This window comes from Giraffa tippelskirchi, chromosome X (genome assembly GCF_054371585.1).
Source record: "Giraffa tippelskirchi isolate mGirTip1 chromosome X, T2T-mGirTip1v1.2.pri, whole genome shotgun sequence".
NCBI classification, from domain to species: domain Eukaryota; kingdom Metazoa; phylum Chordata; class Mammalia; order Artiodactyla; family Giraffidae; genus Giraffa; species Giraffa tippelskirchi.
In genome coordinates this window covers 45801605-45825944 of record NC_137289.1, presented here as the reverse complement: position 1 = coordinate 45825944, position 24340 = coordinate 45801605, and the positions used below count along the sequence as shown (strand labels likewise).

At 41.3% G+C, this 24340-nt stretch overlaps 1 protein-coding gene across 11 annotated transcripts in view; it reads right to left on the bottom strand.

Annotated features, from left to right (window-relative positions):
- Positions 1–10394: 10394 nt before the first annotated feature.
- Positions 10395–24340, bottom strand: part of AMOT (angiomotin) — a 64145-nt gene continuing 50199 nt past the window's right edge. For all 11 annotated transcript variants that reach the window (XM_081566402.1, XM_081566410.1, XM_081566413.1 and 8 more), the window contains 4 exons: positions 17689–17811; positions 16562–16794; positions 14762–15445; positions 10395–14194 (listed from right to left, as the gene is read on the bottom strand). In XM_081566402.1, the coding sequence (XP_081422528.1) occupies positions 14097–14194; positions 14762–15445; positions 16562–16794; positions 17689–17811 (1138 nt within the window). In that variant the 3' untranslated portion in view covers positions 10395–14096. The remainder of the gene's footprint in view (positions 14195–14761; positions 15446–16561; positions 16795–17688; positions 17812–24340) is intronic.

The following is a 24340-nucleotide window of genomic DNA, read 5'->3' as shown; positions in this document are numbered from 1 at the left end:
GAGAGAGTGATATAACAAGAAAGTGAAACTAGCAGAACTCAGGAGAAGTGATCAGATTATGGATATATTTTGAAGATGGAACTGATGGGATTCACTGATGAGTTAGATGAGGAATATGAATTGCATGAGCCCATTCCAATGACCTCAGAGAGTTTCTAGCAATGGGTTCATATGGTAGTGTGTTTCTATATTTGCAGGAGACAAATAGGAAACAAATATATAATAGGAGAGCTTAACCTATTGGTTAACATTGGTTAAAGACTGCTATGATCATTAACTTTATGTGCCAACTTTGCTAATGTGGCCAGTTTGGTCAAACACCAATCTAGAAGTTGCTGTGAAGATATTTTTAGATGTGATTAGCATTGAAATAAGTAGACTTTGTTTCAAACAGATTGCCCTTCATAATATGGGTAGTTCTTATCAATCAGTTGAAGGCCTTAAGAGCAAAGGCTGAGGTTTTGCAGAGTAAAAGCAGTTCTGTCTGAATATTTCAAAATTGATAACTTCTCAGTATCTATCTTTCTCTCTCTGTCTCCTTCCCTCCCTCTCCTCCCTCTCTTATATTTTGCTTTTCTGGAGAACCCACACTAGTATAACTGCTAGTTTGATTCCACTCTCATTTCCCTTCCTTACACTTTCTCTCATGTTTGAGATCCAGCAAAGGGAAGTTCGGTGGCAGATATACTTAGTTTGTGTTCAGTGACATATTTATGTGGTTTGCAGTCAGTCCTGTGTACAGATAAATCATTGCTAAACCATTATGGTAAAGGAATGACTTCCAGAAATACCTCCACTATTCATTCTGCTGAGCTATCCAGCATGGTAATACAAAAGTGCAAAGCCGGAGGTCTTATCACTGTATGAATGTGTCTTATGATACTTGGCACTGAAAGTGTGTGGGTACTGAAGTAAGGTTTGCAATGTATGGATTCACAAGCTAATCTGAGGAAATTTTCTTCAGTCCCCTGATGTGCAAAATGGTAAGCAGGGCATTCAGTTCTCACTAATGCCTGAGAACAGAGGAAATTTTGTTCTGTTAAAAATGTACTCAGTAATACAGTGTATACAAGTATGCACGCTACTTTTATTTATTCTGTGATGGGAGTTGCATAAAATCCAATTACCAGAATTCTTATGTGTATAGCACACAAACCTGAATCAGTTCTACAAGCATCAGTTCTGCTTCAAGTGTGTGAAGTTGTGTGCTTTAGCATTTAAACTATCAATCATAATGATACATATTGATCAACCATGCTAGTGGAAAGAGTAAATTATCTTCCTATTCTCTAGATAGAAACGTTGTTACAAAACCACTGGCATATGAAGAAGCCAACAATAATATGAAGCCAAGAGTGTAGGGAAAAAAATATTATAGACGTGTCAGTTAATTCGTAAAAATAATATATTGTATTTTCTTTTCTATTGTTATGTATATGGTATTTGTCAGCTTGTAAAACTTAGTAGTTACTTGTGATTTCTCATTCTAAATATATTAATATCTGCTGGTACATTTATAATTAAAAAATTCTTTTTCATAAAGAGGGCCTTTCTCTTCTTACTTACTTCACTCTGTATAACAGGCTCTCGGTTCATCCCCCTCATTAGAACTGACTCAAATGAGTTCCCTTTTATAGCTGAGTAACATTCCATTGTGCATATGTAGCACAACTTCCTTATCCATTCATCTGCCAATGAAGAATAGCATTGAAACATATACATTACCATATATAAAATAGCCCATTGGCTAATGGGAGTTTGATGTGTGATGCAGGCGTGCACCCAAAGCCGGTGCTCTGGACAACCTGCAGGGATAGGGTGGGGAGGGAGGTGGGAGGGGGGTTCAGGATGGAGGGGACACATGTATGCCTATGGCTGATTCATATTGGTGGCGTACAGCAAAAACCATAACAATATTGTAATTATCCTCCAATTAAAAAAAACATAAAGAGGGCCTTCCAAATTGTCTTAAGTTTCAAAATGCACATGATGTGGATTTGCCTCTGGATGTGAAAGAAAAGAGTTCAAAAAGATACATTCTTTTTTTTAAATTTAAACTTCTTTTTATATATTATTTATTAACTGTGCTGCCTATGGACTTTCCTTAGTTGTGCTGTGGGGGATTCTTGTTGCAAAGGCTTCTCTTATTGCAGAGTACAGGCTCTAGAGTGCACAGGGCTCAGTAGTTTTGGCACACAGGCTTAGCTGCTCTGCATCATGTGGAATCTTCCCTGACCAAGGATCGAACCCATGTTTCCTGCATTGGCAGGCAGACTCTCAACCACTGGACCACCAGGGAAGTCCTAAAAGATACATTACTTTTTGTTTTTTGGATCTTTTAGCTTTGGCTGTTGGGAAGAATATATATGTTACGTGTTTGTCACACAACTAGTTTTTAACACCAAGCCCTGGTGGCTCAGCAGTAAAGAATCCGCCTGCCAGGCAGGAGACACAAGTTTTATCCCTGGGTTAGGAAGATCCCCTGGAGAAGGAAATGGCAACACACTCCAATATTCTTGCCTGGAGAATCCCATAGACAGAGGAGCCTAGAGGTCTACAGTCCATGTGGTCACAAAACAGTCACAAAACAACAAGTTACAAGAAATTTATTTCCCTTTCCTCTTTTCCTAGCTCTAGTTTGTCCCATGGGTGTATCATGGTGGCTTAGCTAATGCCATCCTTCTCTCGGCCATCTTCTGTAACATGACATGTGCCTTGATTACTTCCTCTTTTACTCTCCCTTGTTTGTGCGACTTAGTCCCCACAACTGGATAAATGCAAACTACCTAGATGCATAGCTTGAAAGTTATGTAAACAATCCTACCTTCCCTCTGTTTTTATCTCAGGTTTTTCTGGGAAATTGATTTTTGTGGATATGTCTTCTTTGGAAAATGATATGTGTAGTAAGAGAATGAATTAGGTATAGCCAAAATGGGGGAATAAAATGTCAAGTGTAGGCAGAATGAGGGGGGATTATTGAAGTTTGATGAATAGATTCTTAGGCCTGTAGTATATTTTCAATATATTTAGAATTTAAAGTCTTTTATCTATGCCACATAGCCAATTTTGGATCCATGTGAAAGAATTTACGACTTGGAAGGTAGTATTTAGTCTCATGGAATCAAGGAATAGAAGAATCAAAAGGGACATCAGAGATCAAAATTCAGTGACTTTATATTATAGAAGTCATTGAGGCTGAAAGAGCTGACCAAGATCATAAATATGGTGGTGGTGGCCTCAAGGACCATAAACCATGTAAACCAATAACAAAAGTAACCAACATGTCTTGTTTGATCAGAGCTATGACTCCAACCACTTAAGAGTTTTATCTGGGGAGAATGGGCAGCTATTTCACCATGGGTGCTACATGTGAATGAAGAAAATAAAATGCCTTTAAAAAGAACAAAATAATGCTATTATCAGCAACATGGATGGACCTAGAGAGTGTCATGCTGAGTGAATTAAGTCAGAGAAGGAGAAAAATCGTATGACATCCCTTACATGCAGAAAATAAGAAATTATACAAATGAACTTACTTACAAAACAGAAACAGACTCACAGACTTAGAGAAGGAACTTATGGTTGTCAGGGGGAAAGGATGAGGCAAAGGAATATTTAGGGAGTTTGGGATGGACATGTACACTCTGCTATATTTAAAATGGATAACCAACAAGGACCTACTGTATAGCACATGAAACTCTGCTCAATGTTATGTAGCAGCCTGGATGGGATGGGAGTTTGAGGGAGAATGGATACATGTATATGTATGGCTGAGTCCCTTTGCTGTTCACCTGAAAATATCACATTGTGAATTGGCTATACTCCAACACAAACTAAAAAGTTTAGAAAATAAAATGGCTGCCTACTGAAGTATCCGTGTGTGTGATAGCTCATGTTCAAATTGGACTTATTTAACTGTGTGCAGTTGAGAGTCTATTATGTAGCAGGGGAACTGAAGAGGGGAAGGGAAGTAAGATAAATGCCAGGAAATCCTCAGCCAATGTTTCTCAAAGTATGTAGTCTCAGAACAAACTACATCAAAGTCTCCGGGGAAGCTTGTTAAATTGCAAATTCCTGGGTCTTATCCTAGAACTACAAGAGAAGTTCTCTGGGGCAAAGCCAGGGAGAGTGCATTGAATAAACGCCTGCCTGAGCTGATTCTGATACAGATGGTTTGGATAGGACTTCAAGAAGTACTCTTCTAGATTAATAGATTCATATCAGAGTAAATAATGATGTGATAGCAGTAGTGTCCTATAAGAAAAAGAAAACACTCAGAATAAGGCATGATAATGATTCTACTGGAATAAATGTCCAAGATATCTGAGTTTTAGTTTCGTATCCATCAACAATAAAATTTGGGGTTAGTGTTTAATTCTCACCATCTCATTTTATTCACTTTGCAAAGGGAAGTTTTAGAAAGATTTTAAGCAGGGGAATGACATGACATAAGTTATATTTGTTGCTGAATAAATATAAATATTCATGCTAAATAGATATAATAAAGGGGTAAAACAAGGATGAGCATGACAGATCAGTTAACATTATAAAGCAAGTATACTCCAACAAAAATTAATAAAAAAATAAAATTAAGTATATACTTTAAGGAGATATTTGCACTCTATAAAAATAACAACAGATTGTATTAAGAAATTTAAATTATTCCCTAAAATAAGCATGAAAAATAAACTTTTTAAAAACACACACAAAAATTATGCTATTGAACCTTTAGATCATGAAATTTTTTGTACCTTGTTTTATGTTCTTTGATATGTTCCAGTGTCTCCTGGATTATAGTCTATGGGAACTTTAGTAGAATTTGTATCCTGCTGTTGTGTGAAAATTGTATAAATCTTAATTATGTTGAATTGATTCATAGTGCCTTTTGGGTCTACCATATCCTACTTTTCTGTCCATTCATTCTATTAATTTTTGAGAGTTTGATATTGAAACCCCAACTAAAAATCTTACTTTACTTTAAAAAATAATCGTAATATATAGAGGAACTATATGTAACTTTGTTCTGTATTTTCCAAGTCTCTTATAAATGTGTTATCATACTTTCATAATTTAAAAAATATATAAATTATGCTATTGAAATAGCATGATAATGAAAGATAATGATAGCTTGAAATAGGTTGCGGACAATAGAGTTGGAGCATAGTGAATGAGTTTTGTTATTTGTGAGGATCAGTGATGAACTGGATATCAGCTCTGAGGGAGAGGGACTTCCCACGTGGCACTAGTGGTAAAGAACCCACCTGCCAATATAGGAGACTTAAAAGAAGTGGGTTTGATCCCTGGCTCAGGAAGATCCCTTGGAGGAGGGCATGGCAACCCACTCCAGTATTCTTGCCTGGAGAATCCCATGTACAGAGGAGCCTGGAGGGCTGCGGTCCATGGGGTCGCAGAATCGGACACGACTGAAGTGACTTGGCACTGTGAGGGAGAGAGAGGCTCAAGGATGACTCATGAGTTCCAGGCTTGTGATGAATGATCGATATTTTAAGGGGCTGTGAATGATTTGAGGGTTCAGGTGATTGAGCATGAGGTTCAGATAGGTCAAAGTAGGTCAAGGCTAAAAGCCTAGGAGGAAATGGGGACATCAAAGGACTTTATGGTCTCTTGGAAGTCGAAAGGCAGATAGAGTGAGAGTAGGGGAACTGGGAGGATGGGAGACTGCGCCCAGAGAGCGGGGTCCTGGTGTATGTGATTTCCACCGTGGAGGAGTTCTGCAGGATGCCAAGGTCTGGGTTAGTGGTGGGCATTACGGACTCGAGTGGAATGGATCTGGGGGTCTGTGGAGCTGGAGAGGGCAACTGTGATCCAGGGACCAAAGTCATCATTGCACTTAGGATGGTGACCAAATTGGTAGATGAGAGTAAACAAGGAATAGCTGGATGACAAGGACTTTAAAGGAGCTGGAGATTTTTATACGAGTGAAGGAGTAATAATAGCTTAGAACCTGCATTGGGGAGCCTTTAAAGAAAATATCTTCCTTGTGCACTTTAAACTATCACAACATTGTTAATCAGCTATACTCCAATACAAAATAAAAAGTTTAAAAAGTACAAAAAAAAACCCTTCCCCGTTCGATATGTGAATTGTGGGAGAATGAACCCCTCTACTTTTGAGACTTTTAAGTGTCAGTTTGAAGCAGGAGTTATGGGATCAAACAGACAAGGTTTGTAAAGCAAAGAAGCACAAATGTGGTATCATTTTGTTTGGTGGGTTATACACTTTGGTTCCAGGAGTAGCACTTTAAATTTTTCATTAAAAATTTCATCTTATGCATATGAAAATATTTTTGGATGAAATGCTATGATGTCTGGGATGTGCTTCAAAATAATATAGAGTGGATGGGTGGGAGTTCAAAATGAAACAAGATTTGCCACATGTTGGTAATTGCTGAAACCCAGTAATGGTGATGTGGAAGTGCCTTCCACTATTCTGTTTTTGTGTGAGTTTGAATTTTTCTTTGATAAAAGTTAAATAAGCTGCCTCATCTTTACAGATTCAGCCTAATCTTTTGCCTTGCATTTTTCCCATAGTCTCACTTTGTGAAACTTTTATCCGCTCTCTAAGAGACCCACAGGGACAAGTGTTCATCTGCATTTTACTGATAAATTATTGCATTTAACATCTCTGATCCTGTTAAGGGATTTGTCCAAAGGTAAACATCTGTTTAGCAGCAAATTTAGGACTAGAACTCCATGTTCTTTTGACTTCTGAACTAGTATGTTCTACCACCTAATTAAGTGAGTTTTTAAATTTCCATTAAGAAATTGTTAAAATTCAGAGGAGTTCTCTAGGGACTTGGATCTTGTAAACATAGTCTTCACTTGGTTGCAGGTCTGACAAAGTGAGATTGCCTTTGTACATGCTATTTCCTTTATGCTTAATGTTTGTTCCCACCCTCTAGCTTACCAGGTTAACACCTGCACATCCTTCAAAGCTCAACTTACTTTTCTCACACATATACTCTTTGTTCCATTCCAACAATCATTCCCTCCTTTGCACCAATTTTGTATCTTGTTCAGTTTTTGTATTTCATATATCACAATGAATTGTAAATGTGTGTGTGTATGTGTGTGGTTTTCTCTAAAAAACTAGAATCATGGACTGTGTTTTATGAAACTTTGGGGCCTTGTATATAATAGCAACATCTAACTCATCTCACACGCTAGTAAAGTAATGCTCAAAATTCTCCAAGCCAGGCTTCAGGAATAAGTGAACTGTGAACTTCCAGATCTTCAAGCTGGTTTTAGAAAAGGCAGAGGAACCAGAGATCAAATTGCCAACATCTGCTGGATCATCAAAAAAGCAAGAGTTCCAGAAAAACATCTACTTTTGCTTTATTGACTATGCAAAGCCTTTGACTGTGTGGCTCACAATCAACTGTGGAAAATTCTGAAAGAGATGGGAATACCAGACCACCTGACCTGCCTCTTGAGAAACCTGTATGCAGGTCAGGAAGCAACAGTTAGAACTGAACATGGAACAACAGACTGGTTCCAAATAGGAAAAGGAGTACGTCAAGGCTGTATATTGTCACCCTGCTTATTTAACTTATATGCAGAGTACATCATGAGAAACGCTGGGCTGGATGAAGCACAAGCTGGAATCAAGATTGCCGGGAGAAATATCAATAACCTCAGATATGCAAATGACACCACCCTTGTGGCAGAAAGTGAAGAACTAAAGAGCCTCTTGATAAAAGTGAAAGAGGAGATTGAAAAAGTTGTCTTAAAACTCAACATTCAGAAAACTAAGATCATGGCATGTGGTCCCATCACTTCATGGCACATAGATGGGGAAACAATGGAAACAGTGACAGACTTTATTTTGGGGGGCTCCAAAATCACTGCAGATGGTGATTGCAGACATGAAATTAAGACACTTACTCCTTGGAAGGGAAGTTATGACCAACCTAGATAGCATATTAAAAAGCAGACATTACTTTGCCAACAAAGGTCCGTCTAGTCAAGGCTATGGTTCTTCCAGTGGTCATGTATGGATGTGAGAGTTGGACTGTGAAGAAAGCTGAGCACCAAATAATTGATGCTTTTGGACTGTGGTGTTGGAGAAGACTCTTGAGAGTCCCTTGGACTGCAAAGAGATCCAGCCAGTCCATCCTAAAGGAGATCAGTCCTGGGTGTTCATTGGAAGGACTGATGTTGAAGTTGAAATTCCAGTACTTTGGCCACCTGATGTGAAGAGCTGACTCATTTGAAAAGACCCTGATGCTGGGAAAGATTGAAGGCAGGAGTAGGGGACGGCAGAGGATGAGATGGTTGGATGGCATCACCAACTCAATGAATGTGGGTTTGGATGGACTCCGGGAGTTGGTGATGGACAGGGAGGCCTGGCATGCTGCGGTCCATGGGGTCACAAAGAGTCAAACACAACTGAGTGACTGAACTGAACTAAATATGTAGTTATTCGGGTCCATGGGGTCACAAAGAGTCTAACACAACTGACTGAACTGAACTGCTGCTGCTGCTGCTGCTGCTGCTGCTAAGTCACTTCAGTCGTGTCCGACTCTGTGCAACCCCATAGACGGCAGCCCACCAGGCTCCGCCATCCCTGGGATTCTCCAGGCAAGAATACTGGAGTGGGTTGCCATTTCCTTCTCCAGTGCATGAACAGGAAAAGTGAAAGTGAAGTTGCTCAGTCATGTCTGACTCTTAGCGACCCCATGGACTACAGCCTACCAGGCTCCTTCGTCCATGGGATTTTCCAGGCAAGAGTACTGGGGTGGGGTGCCATTGCCTTCTCCGGAACTGAACTAAATATGTAGCTATTCAGGTCCATGGGGTCACAAAGAGTCGAACGCAACTGAGTGACTGAACTGAACTAAATATGTAGTTATCCAGCAACTCCCACATACCTAAAATCAATGGTAGAGGCAATAGGCAAATTAATGATACATGGGAGCCAAAATAAATACCCTGGGCTTGACCAGTTGGTGCATCTGAGAGGTGAGTACTTGGATGTGGTATGAAGTGGTGGTACTGTGGGGAGCATTTTTCTCTTTAGAAACCAAGTCCTATTATTCAGGAATCTTCATTTAAACACCAGGGTGATTGCCAATCCATGTAGAAACTATCCCAAGATCCAGTCACTTACACTTTTTTTTCCTCCAATAAAAGCCAACTTGTAGGATCAGATGGAAGTGGTGAAGGTGAGAAGCAGGAGGTGTTTTCTTCCTGCGGTGTGTAATTCATACAGATAGAATGGATTGCTTATCATGGTGGAGGAGGCCCACAGGATGGAAGGTGTAGTACCACACAGATAAGAAGACTGTTTATAATGCTGGATAATAAAGATGCTGTATAGCACAGGGAACTCAGCTCGGTGCTCTGTGATGACCTAGATGGGTAGAATGCAAAGCTTAGGAGGGAGGCTCAAGAGGGAGGGGATATATGTATACCTACAGCTGCTTCACATCTTTGTACAGCAGAAACTAACACAACATTGTAAAGCAATTATTCTCCAATTTAAAAAATACTGATAATATGTATACATGGTCCTACAATGTGATCTTAGTCACTTTTGAAGGAATCGCCTGCTTTTGCTGTCCACAAATGACTGCTCATTAAGAACTAGACACAATATATTTCTGAAAGGAATGCTTCACAAAGCTTTGTAAGAAGGTGTGGCTAACTTTAATACTATCTTCTTTGTCCTGAAAAAGAGGAGTGGGGTTTCACACACACAGTTTTTAAAGCACTCATCATAAATATAGAGGAATTCAGCCCAATTTAATAAAAAAATAAAATTTAGAATGGGATGAATTCTATACCTTCTCCCTATCCATTCTGCACCACTCAACATGCCCAGTGTCACTGTGAAAACGGCCATTTCAAAGCCTGTGGGGATCTTATCCTCCCAGGTCAGGCTGGGACTTGATGGTAAACAGGAGGCACAGAGAGGGCAGTGTAAAGGCAGCTTTAACATTTTCAGTGAAAAGAGCCAACTTGTTTGTGGGTTTGATTTGCTTTTAATAACAAGCTCCCTCAACCAAAACTGATGAATTGGCATAAGAACAAGGGTACAAAAGGAACATCAAGGGGCCTTCCAAAATGCTAACCCAAGGATGAATTCTCTGCTTTGGGTGGCCATCATTTTATCCCTTGGAACCAGGAGATAAAAAGATGCAAAGCTTTTAATATATGCTGCCTGAATATATAAAGGAACCATTTAGACCATGTGGCCCATGATGATGTTGTCTTAATACTTTATAATCACATTCCATACTTTAAACAAATGCAAAGTCTGCCACATGCTGCCCTTCAAAGGCAATTTCACTGGACACTGAATTGAAAGTAATCACTGATACAGCGTAAGTAAAGCCTCTTTTGGGTAAACACCAAAGCATTTTCCACACAGTATTGCATTTTAAAATAGCTAACTTTATTGTCAGTGAAAAGATAGGCACAATGTGGATTCAAACCTGCTTAACTTTATTGGAACTAGCTCAGTTGATTACAGAACAGGGTCTCCATCATTAAGGGGCCACATACATTTTAAATCAAAGGTGATTCCTGTCCAGCCATCTGCCAACCTCAGCTATCCATTCTACAAACACATGCCATCAATCACAAGGGAGGCCAGAAGGAAGTTTGATGGCTCCACGTAACCCATCGTTGCTACAAGAGAAAAATAAACAAACTCCCAACACTTGTCTAACTGATGATGGATGGTACTTGGAAGATGTATTTCCAAGGATCATGGCGGGCTGAAATTGGTGGCAATTAGCCCATAGCTGATACCTTCCTTTGAAAACATGTTCAGCAAGACTGCACACATTTTAAGTAACACATTCCAAATGTGAATGAGCAATTGAGATAATGAGATTGCATGGCTAACAGACAAGAGAATATCATTTATAAAAGTTAGTGCATATGTATACACTTGAAGCTGCCGAATTATGAGTGGTTAGGCTCTTGATAAAAAAGTAGTCTGCACGATCAGTTTGTTCGTTTCCCAACTGGTGTCCCCACCCACTCTGTAACAAGAAAAAGAATGCATGACTGGGCTCTTGGGTGTGTTTCCCATGGCAGATGACATCAGATATTTTAGGTTCCCACTATCCTGTCGTCCTGAAGCTCAAAAGCAGCACTGAGAATAAATCCTTCATTAAAACAATAATCAGATACATGGTCTTAAAAGACAGCTCAAGCTAGTTTTATTTAATAAAAAATTGTTAATAGGAATTTTATATCAAGTAACGTTTATTCTAATGAAGTTTTTCTGTACATGGGACATTGGTATACAACTGACTCAGAAGGTCCCCAGAGACCACCAGGCAGTACAAGTTAAGACAACAAGGTCACCCTCCTGTCCTGAGGTGCCGGTAAAATGCATAGATAAGTGGGAGTCCAGGAGGATCCCCCAAATGTTATTACTTCCACACAATCATGAAAAGGTGGCTAACTTGAGATTTCTCCCATAAACCTGAATTTTTAAAATGACACCTATTAGAGATTTTCTGAAAAGGCTGGATCTATCCTCCCAGTAAACAGAAAACACTGACATGGACTTTTTCCATCTCTTAGATGTTCCATATTACTTTAGCAAATTACCTGGGATTAAAAACTGAGCCAAAAGGGACTCCCTCTGGTGTGAGGGGGCAGAGAAGTTGTGGAAAGTTCAAAATAGTAGTTGGCCAAGAACTTCCTCTTTTCCTCAAAATGTAGGAGTCTAAAGAGATGGCTGCCACACAGTGTGGAATGTATGACATTTGTCACCTTACAAAATGTGATTAAAACGATGGCTCCCAGAGCTAGCAAAAACTTGGCAATGTGTCATAATCATGAAAGGAGTAGATGAAATGTTGGTTTCTTCTTTTTCTTTTCTATTTATCTGAATAGAAAGCAGCAGTCCTGAGGTTTGCTACTTGTTGCTTCTATTGTGAGGGTTTCCCCCCATGACTAAAGGGTAGTATGAGTGAGTATTAACACAACTGCACTTTTAATTTCTATTTGGGATTCAGTTGATGACTAAGGACTTGTGTAGGATGATCACTTCAGTTTTTAAAATTTCAGTCAAGATGGGCTGAAAAGTCACATCACCCTCCCTCCTATCTCTCCCTCACCACAGACAAAATAATTCCTTTCAGGAACAACACAAAAATATTGTTAAATATGCCATTCCTACATTCGCAGAGGAACACTGTAAAATGATCTGATACCCAAACCCATAGCAAGAGAAGAAGTGAGGGTGATTTCTTAGGAGGATGTTTCACGTGACTCTGAAATAAGGATCAGGAAAGCAAAAACCTTGCAAAAGCCACTGCAGGAGAAGCAAGGAATTCAAAACGTTGGACAAATTACTCAAGCCAGGGACACTGTCCAAAACGCATGTGCCCTGGACTATGTCGGTGTCTCTTCTTAAACTGGGGTATTGTGTACAGAAAAAATGTTTCCCAAAATAAGCGTGGTAACTGGCAGAGTGGAAAGCTATAGTGTGTGGTCTTGAAAAAGTCACTTAACCTCTCCAGGTCTCAGATTCCTCATTACTAAAATGAGGGAGTAGGGCTATATCGCTAAAGTTCCTTCCAGCCACTATGCCTCACAATGTAATATATCAGGCCTACTCCTCTATTAATCTGGTTTCTAGCTAACACATCCCCAAACCCCTATCCCCCCCACCCTTATCTAACACCTCCCTTCCTTCCCTCGCCCCCCACCCCGATACCCCTGAAAACTGATCTTAATGACATTGTCTGTGGATCTGTCACCTTAATGAAGGGCAGAGAGGTGACACAGAGCAGAGACCTGTGGCAACAGACAGCCCTTCTGTGTCCCTAGAGGCAGCCCAAAGGCAAAGCTTGGGGCTATGGCCTTGTTGGTCCCTGCCCACCTGTGTGTTTCCTGCTGCTCTCCAAAGGTGTTCCAAGATGGAGTCACTGGCAGTGAGAAGAGGTAGCTGAGAATAGTGCTGCAGCCCCCCTCTCCCCCGACTGCAGCATAGTACTTTGGGCTTCTGATGCTATTCCATCGGAGGTGATAGCCAAATTTGTCTTTTAAGACATATGTGAAGAATTTGGGAAAACAACACGAGTTATTTCAACGCAGTCACCAGAAATTCAAAGCTTTCAACCCATCAACAAAAATGCTTCCTCATTTTGCCAATGATTAGCAATTTGAGACTGGTGACACAGCCAGTGAATTTGTGCTGGAGAAGAAATAAACACTAAGCAGCTTGGTCTCAGGAAAGGCAAGCAAGATGTGTGCCTGGCTCCACACAGACGACACAAGTCTGCCTACAGCACCTCATGCAACTGTCCGTCAAGGCCTCAGATGGTCTAACTCCCTAAGAGAGAAGTTGTGCATCACTCAGCTAATTTACTCTCCCAGCATCCAAAAGCAATATATTAATCATCCAAATGCATAAATTACTCCAGAGTATATATATGAATGTATGAACCTCCACTAGGGGAACCAAAAGAACCCACTTCCAAAGCACCACTGAAATAAAGATAAACACAATCTCCTGGCCCAGGGTAGCTGGGAAATTGGGAGGGGGAAATTAACTCCAGCACCCTTCTGCACCCCAATACTCCCTACCTTTTCTCCAGTTTACACAGCTTCTAAAACTATTCCCTTTCATGAGCCCAAAGCAAGAGCTCTCTCTGGATGCTGCCTAGGTGGTAACCATACAAAACAGCACACACCTCAATCCTCTCTGGCTTCCCACTTTTGAACAACATGTTACACACTGTCTTCCAAACATACTGTGCTCTTCTATAAAAGAATGATCTTGAATATGGAAATGCGAAACAAATTTCAGCACGTTGAGAACACTGATGTATATCCAGCTATTAACAGTCCTAGTATTTGTATAAATCCAAACAATAAACTTTAGAGCACATTCAAATGGATCTGGCTTTAGAGGTACTCCCTAAGGGTACCAGAACAGACTGGAGTTCGTATGGTATTAACCTAAGTACTATGTTGATTCAATAAAAAGTTCCTTTAAAAAAATCCCCTCCCCCAACCCTTGTCCTCACCCTCAAAATAAGAACAAACAAAAGGGAAGAATGATTAAAAGCATTCTTGCTGATACGCTGCAGCTCTTGATTCGACCGTTTAGATGAGATATTCCACCATCTCTGTATCAGGCTCTTGTCCCAGGATCTGAATGGGAGTTTTTCTTTCCAGAGTATTGGAGTGGAAAACAGAGCCATCTAAATGGAAATAAAGGGTTAGAAAACACTTAGGGACAAGGTGAACTCACATTTTAAAAATTTTATTTATTTTTAATTGAAGAGTAATTGCTTTACAATATTGTGTTGGTTTTGGCCATCCATTACCAAGCATCAGCCATAGGTATACGTTCTCATTTCTTTAAAAAAAAAAAATTTTGGCCACACTGTGTAGCATGTGGGATCTTAGTTCCTCTACCAGGGATCAAACTCACACCCCCTGCGCTGGCAGCTCAGAAACACTCAAAATTTGAGAAATGGCTTTAGAGCCCATATTTAAGCCTATGGCAAAGTAAGATTGGCCCACTACCCTCTGCATCTTGCTCACCTGAGTATTTACTGTTGCTCGGAGAATGACCTTGCCTCATCCCCATTCCTGTCCTGTAGAAGTCCTCGACAGACTCTCTGCCCTCTTCTCTTCTGATGAATCGCTTTAGCACTTGAAAAGCCCGGCCCACATATCTAACTGTGCCTATACATCAGGCCAACCCACCAATCAATCCGTAATTGAGGGCAAAACCCCGAGCTACCTGACCCAGAGATCGTTACCTGGTTTATCCGGATTGCAGCTCAGGCTTGGTGTAGACAAACGACGTGGTCCAGAACCAGCGGCTGGACTTGCAGGAGCCTCAGCCTGAGCCAAAGCTGGAGCTGGAGTTGGAGCTGGAGGAGCAGCCGCAGCCGGAGCTGGAGTTGGTGCCTGAGTCTGAGCCGGAGCAGAAGCCTGAGCCACTGCCGGAGCTGGAACCGGAGCTGGAGCCGGAGCTGGAACCGGAGCCGGAGCAGCTGGAGCAACCTGAATGGTGGTGGCGGCAGCAGCAGCAGGAGCAACAACAGTAGCAGTGACAGCAGAGGCAGTAGCTGGAATCGGAGCTGCGGTGGCAGCTGGAGAAACGGCAGCAGCCAGAGTAGCAGCGGCAGTTGCTGGAGACGTGGCGGTGGCGGCGGCAGTGGCTGGAGCGGCGGCAGCAGCGACAGCAACTGGAGCGGCAGCTACCATGGTGGTGGTGGTGGTGGCAGCGGCGGCAGTGATGGCGGCAGCAGCAACTGGAGCAGGAACAGAGATGGGAGCTACAGCGTTGGTTTTGTTGGATTCTACTCCCCGTTCCGTTTGGGTGCTGCAGTCCCGGCTGCCTGTCTTGGAGTGAGCCGACAGCAGGGGAGTCGAGGGCGGCACAGGCGAAGGGGTGGAAGGAACTGACTCGGCACGGTAGTCTCCACCTAGGAGGATACCTACCAAGGAAAGGAGGAGAGAACTTAGAAAACTACAGGCTATTCCAATAGACACCTGATGACCTCTTCTTCCTTGCAGGAGGTTCAGGAGGAAATAGCAACAGTTCCAAATTCTTTCCTCGTGCCTCCAGTGAACCCAGGAATCAGTTTGTCAGGCACCTCCCACCAGGGCTGGCTTGAAGTTTCTTGCAGACTGGGCAGATCCCTTCTGCTTCTCATTCTCTAACCCCCAGCACAACATATTAAACCTTTAAGTGTCCTGGGTATCTGTTTTGGTTTATTTTTCCAATGGTGATTGATTTCCAACAAGCTGTCAGAACGCTTCTACTTGGTTCCACTTGTAACCAACATTAGCCATTAGAAGACAGCTGAAAACAGCTGAGGCAAGGATTCTGTGGTCGCAGATGGGCGTGATAGTAATCACGTGATCTAAGGCTCTCATCCTGACCATGGTCCCCCAAATACCTACTCTAACCAAAGGACACTGCAAGTGTCAGAGGACCAAGAGAGGTATTAGAAGCAACAAAAAGAGCTAAAATAAAAAAAATATAAAGAGCTTGTTTCCTCAGGCTATAAAAAATGTGCCTCATGGTATCCACAAAAGTTCTGGGGTTTTGACTAGAGGGGAAGGAATGGAATGAAAAAGTACATTCTGTTCTCAGAACATTCTGGTAACAAAAACCTGCCACCCAGCTCCACTTAGGTTAACTAGAAGTCTGCGTCCTCCAATTATATGGGAGGAGAGAACACAGAAAAGGCTGGAATTTTGAAATGTTGAATGACACGAAAGCCACATGGGCTTTGGACAGAGCCAAAAGGTTCCACGTGGCAAAAGCCAAAGCTGAGAATTTTTAAGATGAAATTGACGTTATCTTCCTTCCCAAAGAGAACTTGGAATTCTTATCAGCCTGTGGCTTCAACCAGTGTTCTCTCAGTGAGACTTCACACTGTCTGCTAAATACGCAGTCAGCGTCTCAGGATGACAAAACCCAACCTGGTGTATCTTCCTCTCTAGAATCAGGACCATCACTCCATCGCATTGCCATGTCGGCATGTGTCCAAGTCAGGGTTCTCTCTAAACATGTCACTTTAATCTGCTGTGTTTACTGTCATTACCTAGGCTCCCCTTCCAGCTCTTGTCATCCCGCTTCTCTTCCATAATGGGGGTGCCAGTCAGGGTTGAACAATGGGAGAGCAAGCCTGATCCAGCATTGGAAATGGATATCAGAGACTTTGCTGGCCGCATGGATGACAGCTGCTCTGTCTTACTCTGCTCCTTCCGGGAACGTTGCTGGAGTACTTTGATCATGGCATCCTTCTCAATAATCTGGGCATGGAGGGTCTTAATCCTAAAAGCCAAAGACAAAAAACGTGTAAAACACTGTCGCCACATCTAGGTTCTGATCTCAATACCTGCATGGACTTGAGTTTCTGTTTCCTTTTTTTAAAAAAGTCTTTTTGGCTGGCCATGCTGCCATGGTATGGGGATCTTTGTTCCCCAACCAAGGATTGCATCTGTGGCCCCTGCAGTAGAAGTGCAGTTCTAACCACTGGACCACCAGGGAGGTTCCCCATTACCTTTTCAGCTAAGGGGTGGTCTACTTATTTCTGAGTTGTAAGACAAGAGACAGTGTCTTGCAACAATTTTTAACGCACGCCCAAATGGGCACAGCAGAACACCCAGGAGTTGTCGATTAAACCTTAGGAAGCCAAAGAAAAAGTATCAGTGAAAAGCAAGGCTGTATATGAGAGAGTAAACTGATGCAGTGGGTATCACAGATAAGAATCTGAGTCAATGGAAATGATGAGTCAGTTGATGAGAACTTCTAAGAATGGGCTACAACTTGGGCTCATAGTAAGTGACCATGAGCTTATGAGAGACATCAGATACCCTATCTCCCAGTTTAAGTGGGTGCTCTTTTGCCAAGCACTTGACGGCACCACAGAGTTGAGATGCAATCCTAGAAAGAATACCCCAGAGTGCAAATACTAACAATTCAGTTCTGGCAGAGGGCCTATGGAAAGCAATTACCAAGGACAATGAGGAAAGCAATATTACTTGGAATTCCAGAGTTAGTGAGACTAATCTAGGTAAAGGTCATTCCATCTCAAATCCTAAATAACAGGCTGGGAGGGGGGAAGGGGTGGAGGAGGTTGCCTTATCAGGTGTCCCTGTGGTGAATGAAGATGCTTGCTCTGACCTATCTGGTGTCTCTGCACCAACTCTCAGATCAGCATTTTACCTGCCCTCCATGTCAAGGCAACGCTTGTTAGCCATCAAGATTTCTTCTTCCTCCTTCTGGATGCGAGCTTCTAGAGCCGTGTCATAGCTGGTATTAGGAGAGTGGCTGATGACTGTTGTGTCCCTGGGAAGGAAAATGGCAGTGATGATGGGAGGGCAACAAAATCGATGAATCCTATCTCCCTCCTAAGTCAAACGTATTTTCAGAAAGTCCTAAACTGAAATCAAGCTTATCAGGAATGGTGGCTTTCTGGGTGACTTACTGGTAAGAATCAGTGATGGAGTCTATGAGAGGTGCACAGGCTTGCCTTCAGAACTAGATAGACACCCTCCCAAAACCTCTGGCAGAAAGTCCCTTCGAATTTTTAGATCATGGCCGGGCAATAGGAAGATATTTATATTTTGACTTTATAGTATTTATATTACATATGAGAAATGCCTACTTTATTCTCATGACAGTCATGAAGGGGAAAAAACTAGACTTTGAAGGAAGTCAGAAAATGTACCAAATTGCTGTTGCTACATTCAACAGCAGTAACTCTACCTGAGTGTTTGCTAAAAATGAACTCTAGATATGTCAACAGACCAGTTCAGGTAGGGCATGGGAACTGAGTGAGAAGCAGGGCCTTTGAGTCAGTGCCACTTGATTCCTATCGAAGCTACATCTGAAACATTCTAGTGCCAAATCAGTGAGTCCCCCTAAACTGACTAGTCTCCTGCCAGAGTCCCAACTGCCTGAGGGACCATCATGTTCCATCTGAAAGTGTCTCAGGCCATTAACTCAAAGAGTAACTAACAAGGAGAAAAGTATGTGTGTCTATGTGTATGTGAGAGAGGTAAGGGGTAGGGGAGAGACACGGAGAGGAAGGGAAAGGATGTAACCCATAGACAAGGCTGATGTTTAAACAGCGCAAGTCAAAGACACATGGGAATCCTATATCCTCCTGGTAAGTGATATCATACATCTTCCTTTAGTTCATTTAGAACTAGTGGTAGAGAAGAGAAGGAAGAAAACTGGATCTTACTTGAGTAACTTGGAGGGAAAGAAAAAGGCATTAGGCAGAATGTTGATGTAATCACATTGGTTTTAAAGAAAACCAGACAATGGGCTGAGAAAACAATGACCGGCACTGCCGTGCGATACTTCCTCTGAGAATGAGGATCTGCAGGAGAACTCCAGGCATCTTTTGTGCTGGCAGCTAGTTGCGTCCTGTGAGCTTAGAGACTGTGACCGGTGCAGATGGCAGTAAAGGGGCAGGGGAATGAAGAGGCAGAAAGTTGGTGTTAAAGTTGGGATACTTTGGAGAGCTTCTACAAAATTACAGTTCCTCCAAATGCTTGCCCCTTATACGTGAGGTGGAAACAATGTACCTGAATTGTGAAGTAATTGGAGAACAAGAAGGGAAAGGACCACAGTGGCTTTCATCATTTGCTAAACTCAAAATATTTTAGCATCTCAGAATTCTACATTTGCCCTAGTGCAGTTCACTTGCTTGTAATCCTACTGGGAATGGCCCCTGTGCCCCAAAGTATGCAAGAGAAAGCAGCGTTGTGTACTGTTGAGGGCACAGACCCTGATTGTAGACCCCGTCAGGGTCAAGTTCCACTTTCCCAAGTCCTCTGCCACTAACAAACTCTAAGAGCTCAGGAATTGGTTAAATGCCCTAAGCCTCAGTCTCCTTGTATGCAAAACTGAGATAATAATTATACTCATATCTCATGGGATAGAGGAGGGGAGGGATAAAATGAAAGTATGCACATACGACATGCAGTGCCAGGCACAGGAAAATTTCTCAACAAAACTATCCATTATTAAGAGAAAAGTATAGGTAGAAAGAGAATTGCCTTCAAGTGAGTATGAGTTGAATGAATTCCAGCTCTAGGTATGACCCTGGAGGAGTTCCCCACAGTGCAGAGTTCCCATGTGATGGCCTGGCTCTGAGACTGGGGACTTGAGTTTGCGGTCTGTCACTGGGGGAGCCAGTGCTGGCTTCCTGCCACTTTCATTGCATAAAAGACCATTTTGGGGACACAGAGCCCTGCCAGCTAATTGATATGGACACTGTGAACTCCTCAGGAATGGAGCCTGAAAATGTGGGGCACTTAGTGAATTCCTACAGAGCTGCCAGGATGGCCTTCCACATCAATCTTCCTTCTAGACCAGGGCTACCAGGCCAATGGCTTAAGCCAAAGCAAGCAGACACAGCGTTGGAGGGAGCAACTTGACCTGCTAACTTCCAATACTCTGACCATACCCAGTAGAGAGATACTGGACTTTGAAATGACAACCTACAGACCCCAAACCCAGATACCTGAATTTACTATCCTGCATCTCAAATTCTTAAGTAAACTGATCCTGGCAACTATCCTTCCAATCATCTTCTCTCTCCTTCCTCTATCTGACAAAGTTATCCCTGTCACATTACTTACATTGCTTTCTAGAATGTCACCCATGACCTCCTAATTAAAACATCTAGCGGCCTTTTAAACTTCAAGGCCATCTTTTCCTATCAGTAGCAGCCTTTTGTTTATTTAACATGGGAACTCAACCATGAGTGGAGCACTGTGTTTGAAGTTCCTGGGAGGCTGGAGAGTGAATGGACATGGATAAGACTAGTCCCTGAGTGCAGGGAACTTGCAAGGGGAGGGGGAAAAAAGTAAAGAATTAACTACTACAGAAATGAGTTTGGACTTTATTCCAATAGGCACCGAAGATTATTAGAGCTTTTCAAAGGGAATGAAATAATCCAGGCTGTGTTTTAGGAAGATAGCTTTATCTCTGCTGAAATGTGATGGAGAGATGAAAGGAACCATAACACTAGAATCAGGCAGGCCAGTCAGCAAGGTTATAATCCCAGCAACAGATTTTGAAAATGGGACCCAGTGAAGTGGCACAGGAAATGGAAACAGGCTACAGGAGGCAGAATTGCTAGAACTTGGAGACTATTGAAATGTGGGTGTTAGGGAGACAGAAGAATGAATGAGGACTTTGTTGTTTCTAATTCAAATGACTAGAAAAGATGGCATACTGCTCTATTTCTGTGATAGGAAACCAAGAAGAACTTTTCTCTCTCTCTTTTTTGGAAAACGCTATGAGTTTTGATTTTAGTTACAGTGGAGATAAAGTATCTTATGAATAGCCATGACAATATACAACAAGTTGTTGAAAATTCTAACTTTAATCATAGAGATGTCAGAGTTACTATTTGAAGCTAGAGTAGAGAGCAAGATTACTAAGACAGAAGGTAGAATGAGAGGAAAAACCGAGAAAGGAATTGGAGAAAGGTCTCCACAATGCAAGATTAGGTAGACATGCATAACGAGTGTGACCAGCTTCTACCCTCTGCTATCCATTTCTTTACTTCCCTCTTTCCCAGATGTACTTGGTCCCAAATAAAATTGATAAACACTGTAAATTTGGAGAATGGTAACAACCTGATTTAGTAAGTGCAAAGAAATAAGTTACATGGTTGATCAGGTGTGTTATCTTTTTATCTTTTTGCTGCTATTCAGAAAGAGATCACCATTTGTGAGCTACAACTAAAAATCTGCATTGCCAAATCGGTTCTTCTTAGATGAACTCCTACTTGCTAGTAATTTCCCTCATCTACATTAGGCATATAGAGAGGAATCTTTAGGAACACAATAATATGAAGTTATAATATAGGCTATGTTATTGAGATTATTTATAATAGTCTAAGAAACTAAATAAACCTCAAATAGTAACTCTCGAAAGGGGATAAAGCCCTATTTCACCACCTTTGAAATCATCCTATATGGGACACAGCAGAGTATAGCAGTTAAGATATCAAAAATGCAGATTTAAGTCCTGGTTCTTCTGCTTTTTAGTATGATCTTGGGGGAAGTCTTTCATCTGTCTGTGCTTCAGTTTCCTTGTCTGTAGAATGAAAACTAGTACTTCTCTCAAAGAATTATCATGAAGATAAGCAATAATTGTAAAGCACTTAGAAGAGTATCTTATAGTAAACACTACATGTGATTTCTTGCATTGACAGCTTTCCCTTTGACAAGAGATGCTTCATAGAATCAAAGTGCCAGAATGGGTATAAACAGAAAACCTAATGTCTTCTCACCTGAGAAAAGACAGATGTCTATTTTTGTACTAAAAACCTGTATTTTATTATTCACAGTGGCCAAACACTGGAAACAATCTCAAAATCCATCATCAAGTGAATGCATAAAGTGTGGTACATCCATGTGATGGAACACTACTCAGCAATAAAAAAGGAACAGACTATTAATATACACATTAACTTCGAGGAAGCTCACAGTAATCATGCTGAGTGAAAGAAATTTAAAAAAAAGAGTACATACTATATGGCCTTTTTAAAAATATGACATTCAGGATTTTCTGCAAAAACAAACAAACTTTTTGGTCAACCCAATGTTGGATAATGTTGCAAGTTTGCCCAACAGAAAAGGCAAACTTACAATGACCAAGAACAGATGTTGTCCGGGGTCAGGCATGGGAGGAAGGGATCGAGTTAAAGGGGCATAAGGACACTTTACAATGTGCCTTCTATTTTGATGGTGGATACATATACAATAGTATCTTACATTATTGTATATCATTACCAACATTCACCAAACCAGACACTTAAAATGAGTAGTTTTTAAATATGTAGCTAATACTTCAATTGAAAAAAATTCTGCAACTACCATTGACACCACCAAAGCAACATTTCCTAATCGTGAAACCTATTATTTACCTATGAGCTATTATATTAGGAATATATTAAGTTTGGGATACTAGCAGAATACACAGAAACCAAGCAGGCCATTACAATGTGACACTAGACTTAAGGATTTAAGTTGTAGGGTGAGAAATCATTTCTGTCTTTCTTTCATTTCTTGTCCTTTCTTTTCTTCCTTTATTACTCAAACATATATTGAGCACTTTCCATCTGCAGCCAATAGCCTAGGCACTTAAAAGTTATTCTGGAAGAAAATAAGATACAAAGGCTTTTACTACAGAAAGAGGCAAAGAGCAGAACCTTGGTCAATACATTAAGGATTGGGAGGAGGGAAAGTGAAATCATTGGAGAGAAAATAAATGGCAAGAGAAGTTGGAAGGGAAGGCAGAAAAGCACACAGGTTCTGAAATAAAGTTTTCTGAATGCCAGTTTCCAAATCTGAAATCTCATAAAGAAAGAAAGGAGGAAAAGGAGACCAATCTCCATGGCAGAACATAAGATGCAAATATTTGGAAAATAGTATAATCTTAGCAATATAAGGGTCTGGAGGAATCACCTAGTCCAATTCTCTCATTTTACAGGAATTCAAATACAATCTCTCAATCTCTCCTGTGGGTTGTATTAATAGGCATGCAAAAGGTACACAGTCCAGATATGGAATGTTTGTCCAGGGAAATATTACAAAGTGTTCCTACTAGGTGGGAACTGGCTGCTTTTTATCATTAAATGATAAGCATGCACATTTTACTGAAAATAGTGATTACATGGAAACTTTCTACCTGGTGATTTAAAGGAATTCAATTTAAATTAAATCTCTTTTATGGGAGCCAACAGACTCTGGAAAGAAATCCATCTGAAAGGGGATTCTCCTCATATTCTAAACTTTCCAAGGAGGCAGGAAAGGGATAGTTTCTTTATATAAGGCCCCCAAATGACAACCTCCTACCTTTCCTGAATTTTGACCTGGAGTCTATTCTGAAGTCAGTTTCAATAGTAAACTTCCCAGCACCAAGATTTTCTCACACAGCACACCTTCATGAGCTCTAGCTTTCTAAGTTTCTGCCCAAAGATGACAAAAATGCCCTCATCTCCCTTTCATCATTAGGGTTTTCTGAACAACCTCTGAACAAATAGTGGGCACAGGTATTTTCTTGGGAACCAGCAGCTAAAATTACACTTCATTCTGCTTCTAAGCTGCCTACAAACTTCTTGACCATCTTCCAGCATAGCTGGGGCTTCTGTGCACTCTATTACTACACTGGCATGTACTGAGCATACTGTTCTCAGAAGAAGAAAGAAAAAAGACAGGTAAGCTTAAGCCCACGAAGACCTCAAAATCAAGACATAGGCAATTTGTTTCAGGCTTATAGGGGGTATGTGAAAACAGACAGATCACATTAGAGAAATGTAAGCCATCTTCCTGGGGCACTGGGAATAGATTTACAAACCACCAGTCCAGCTTTTAAGCACTGACCTCCCTCTGATTTGGCAGGAGAAGGACTCAAAAATAAATGTATCCACCGCCCCCTCTACACATATTCCAGCCCAAGTCTGGCAAGCGCTGCCAGACTCTGTTGGCTTACTGCATTTAGGAGAATGCTAAAACAACACCAGGATTTTTAATAACTTTCTGTGTAGAGACCTATCTGGGTGCAATATGCTATAGCCTGCCTTAGCTACCCAACTCCAGACCATGGCTCTGTCTGTATCTCCAACAATCTGCACCATCTCCTGATTCAAATTTAGTTTTTGTCTCTTTCCCAATGGATGATTACAAACAGCAGCAAGACAGACAAACTGGATAAGAGCACAATGTCCTCCAAAGACCAATAATAAATGTTTATAATGAGAAGAGAGGAAACACATAAAAGGCAAAAAAAAAAAAAAAAAGGAAACAGCCTCCTGCCACTTTCTCTCCCTTACCAAATGGAATGTGAC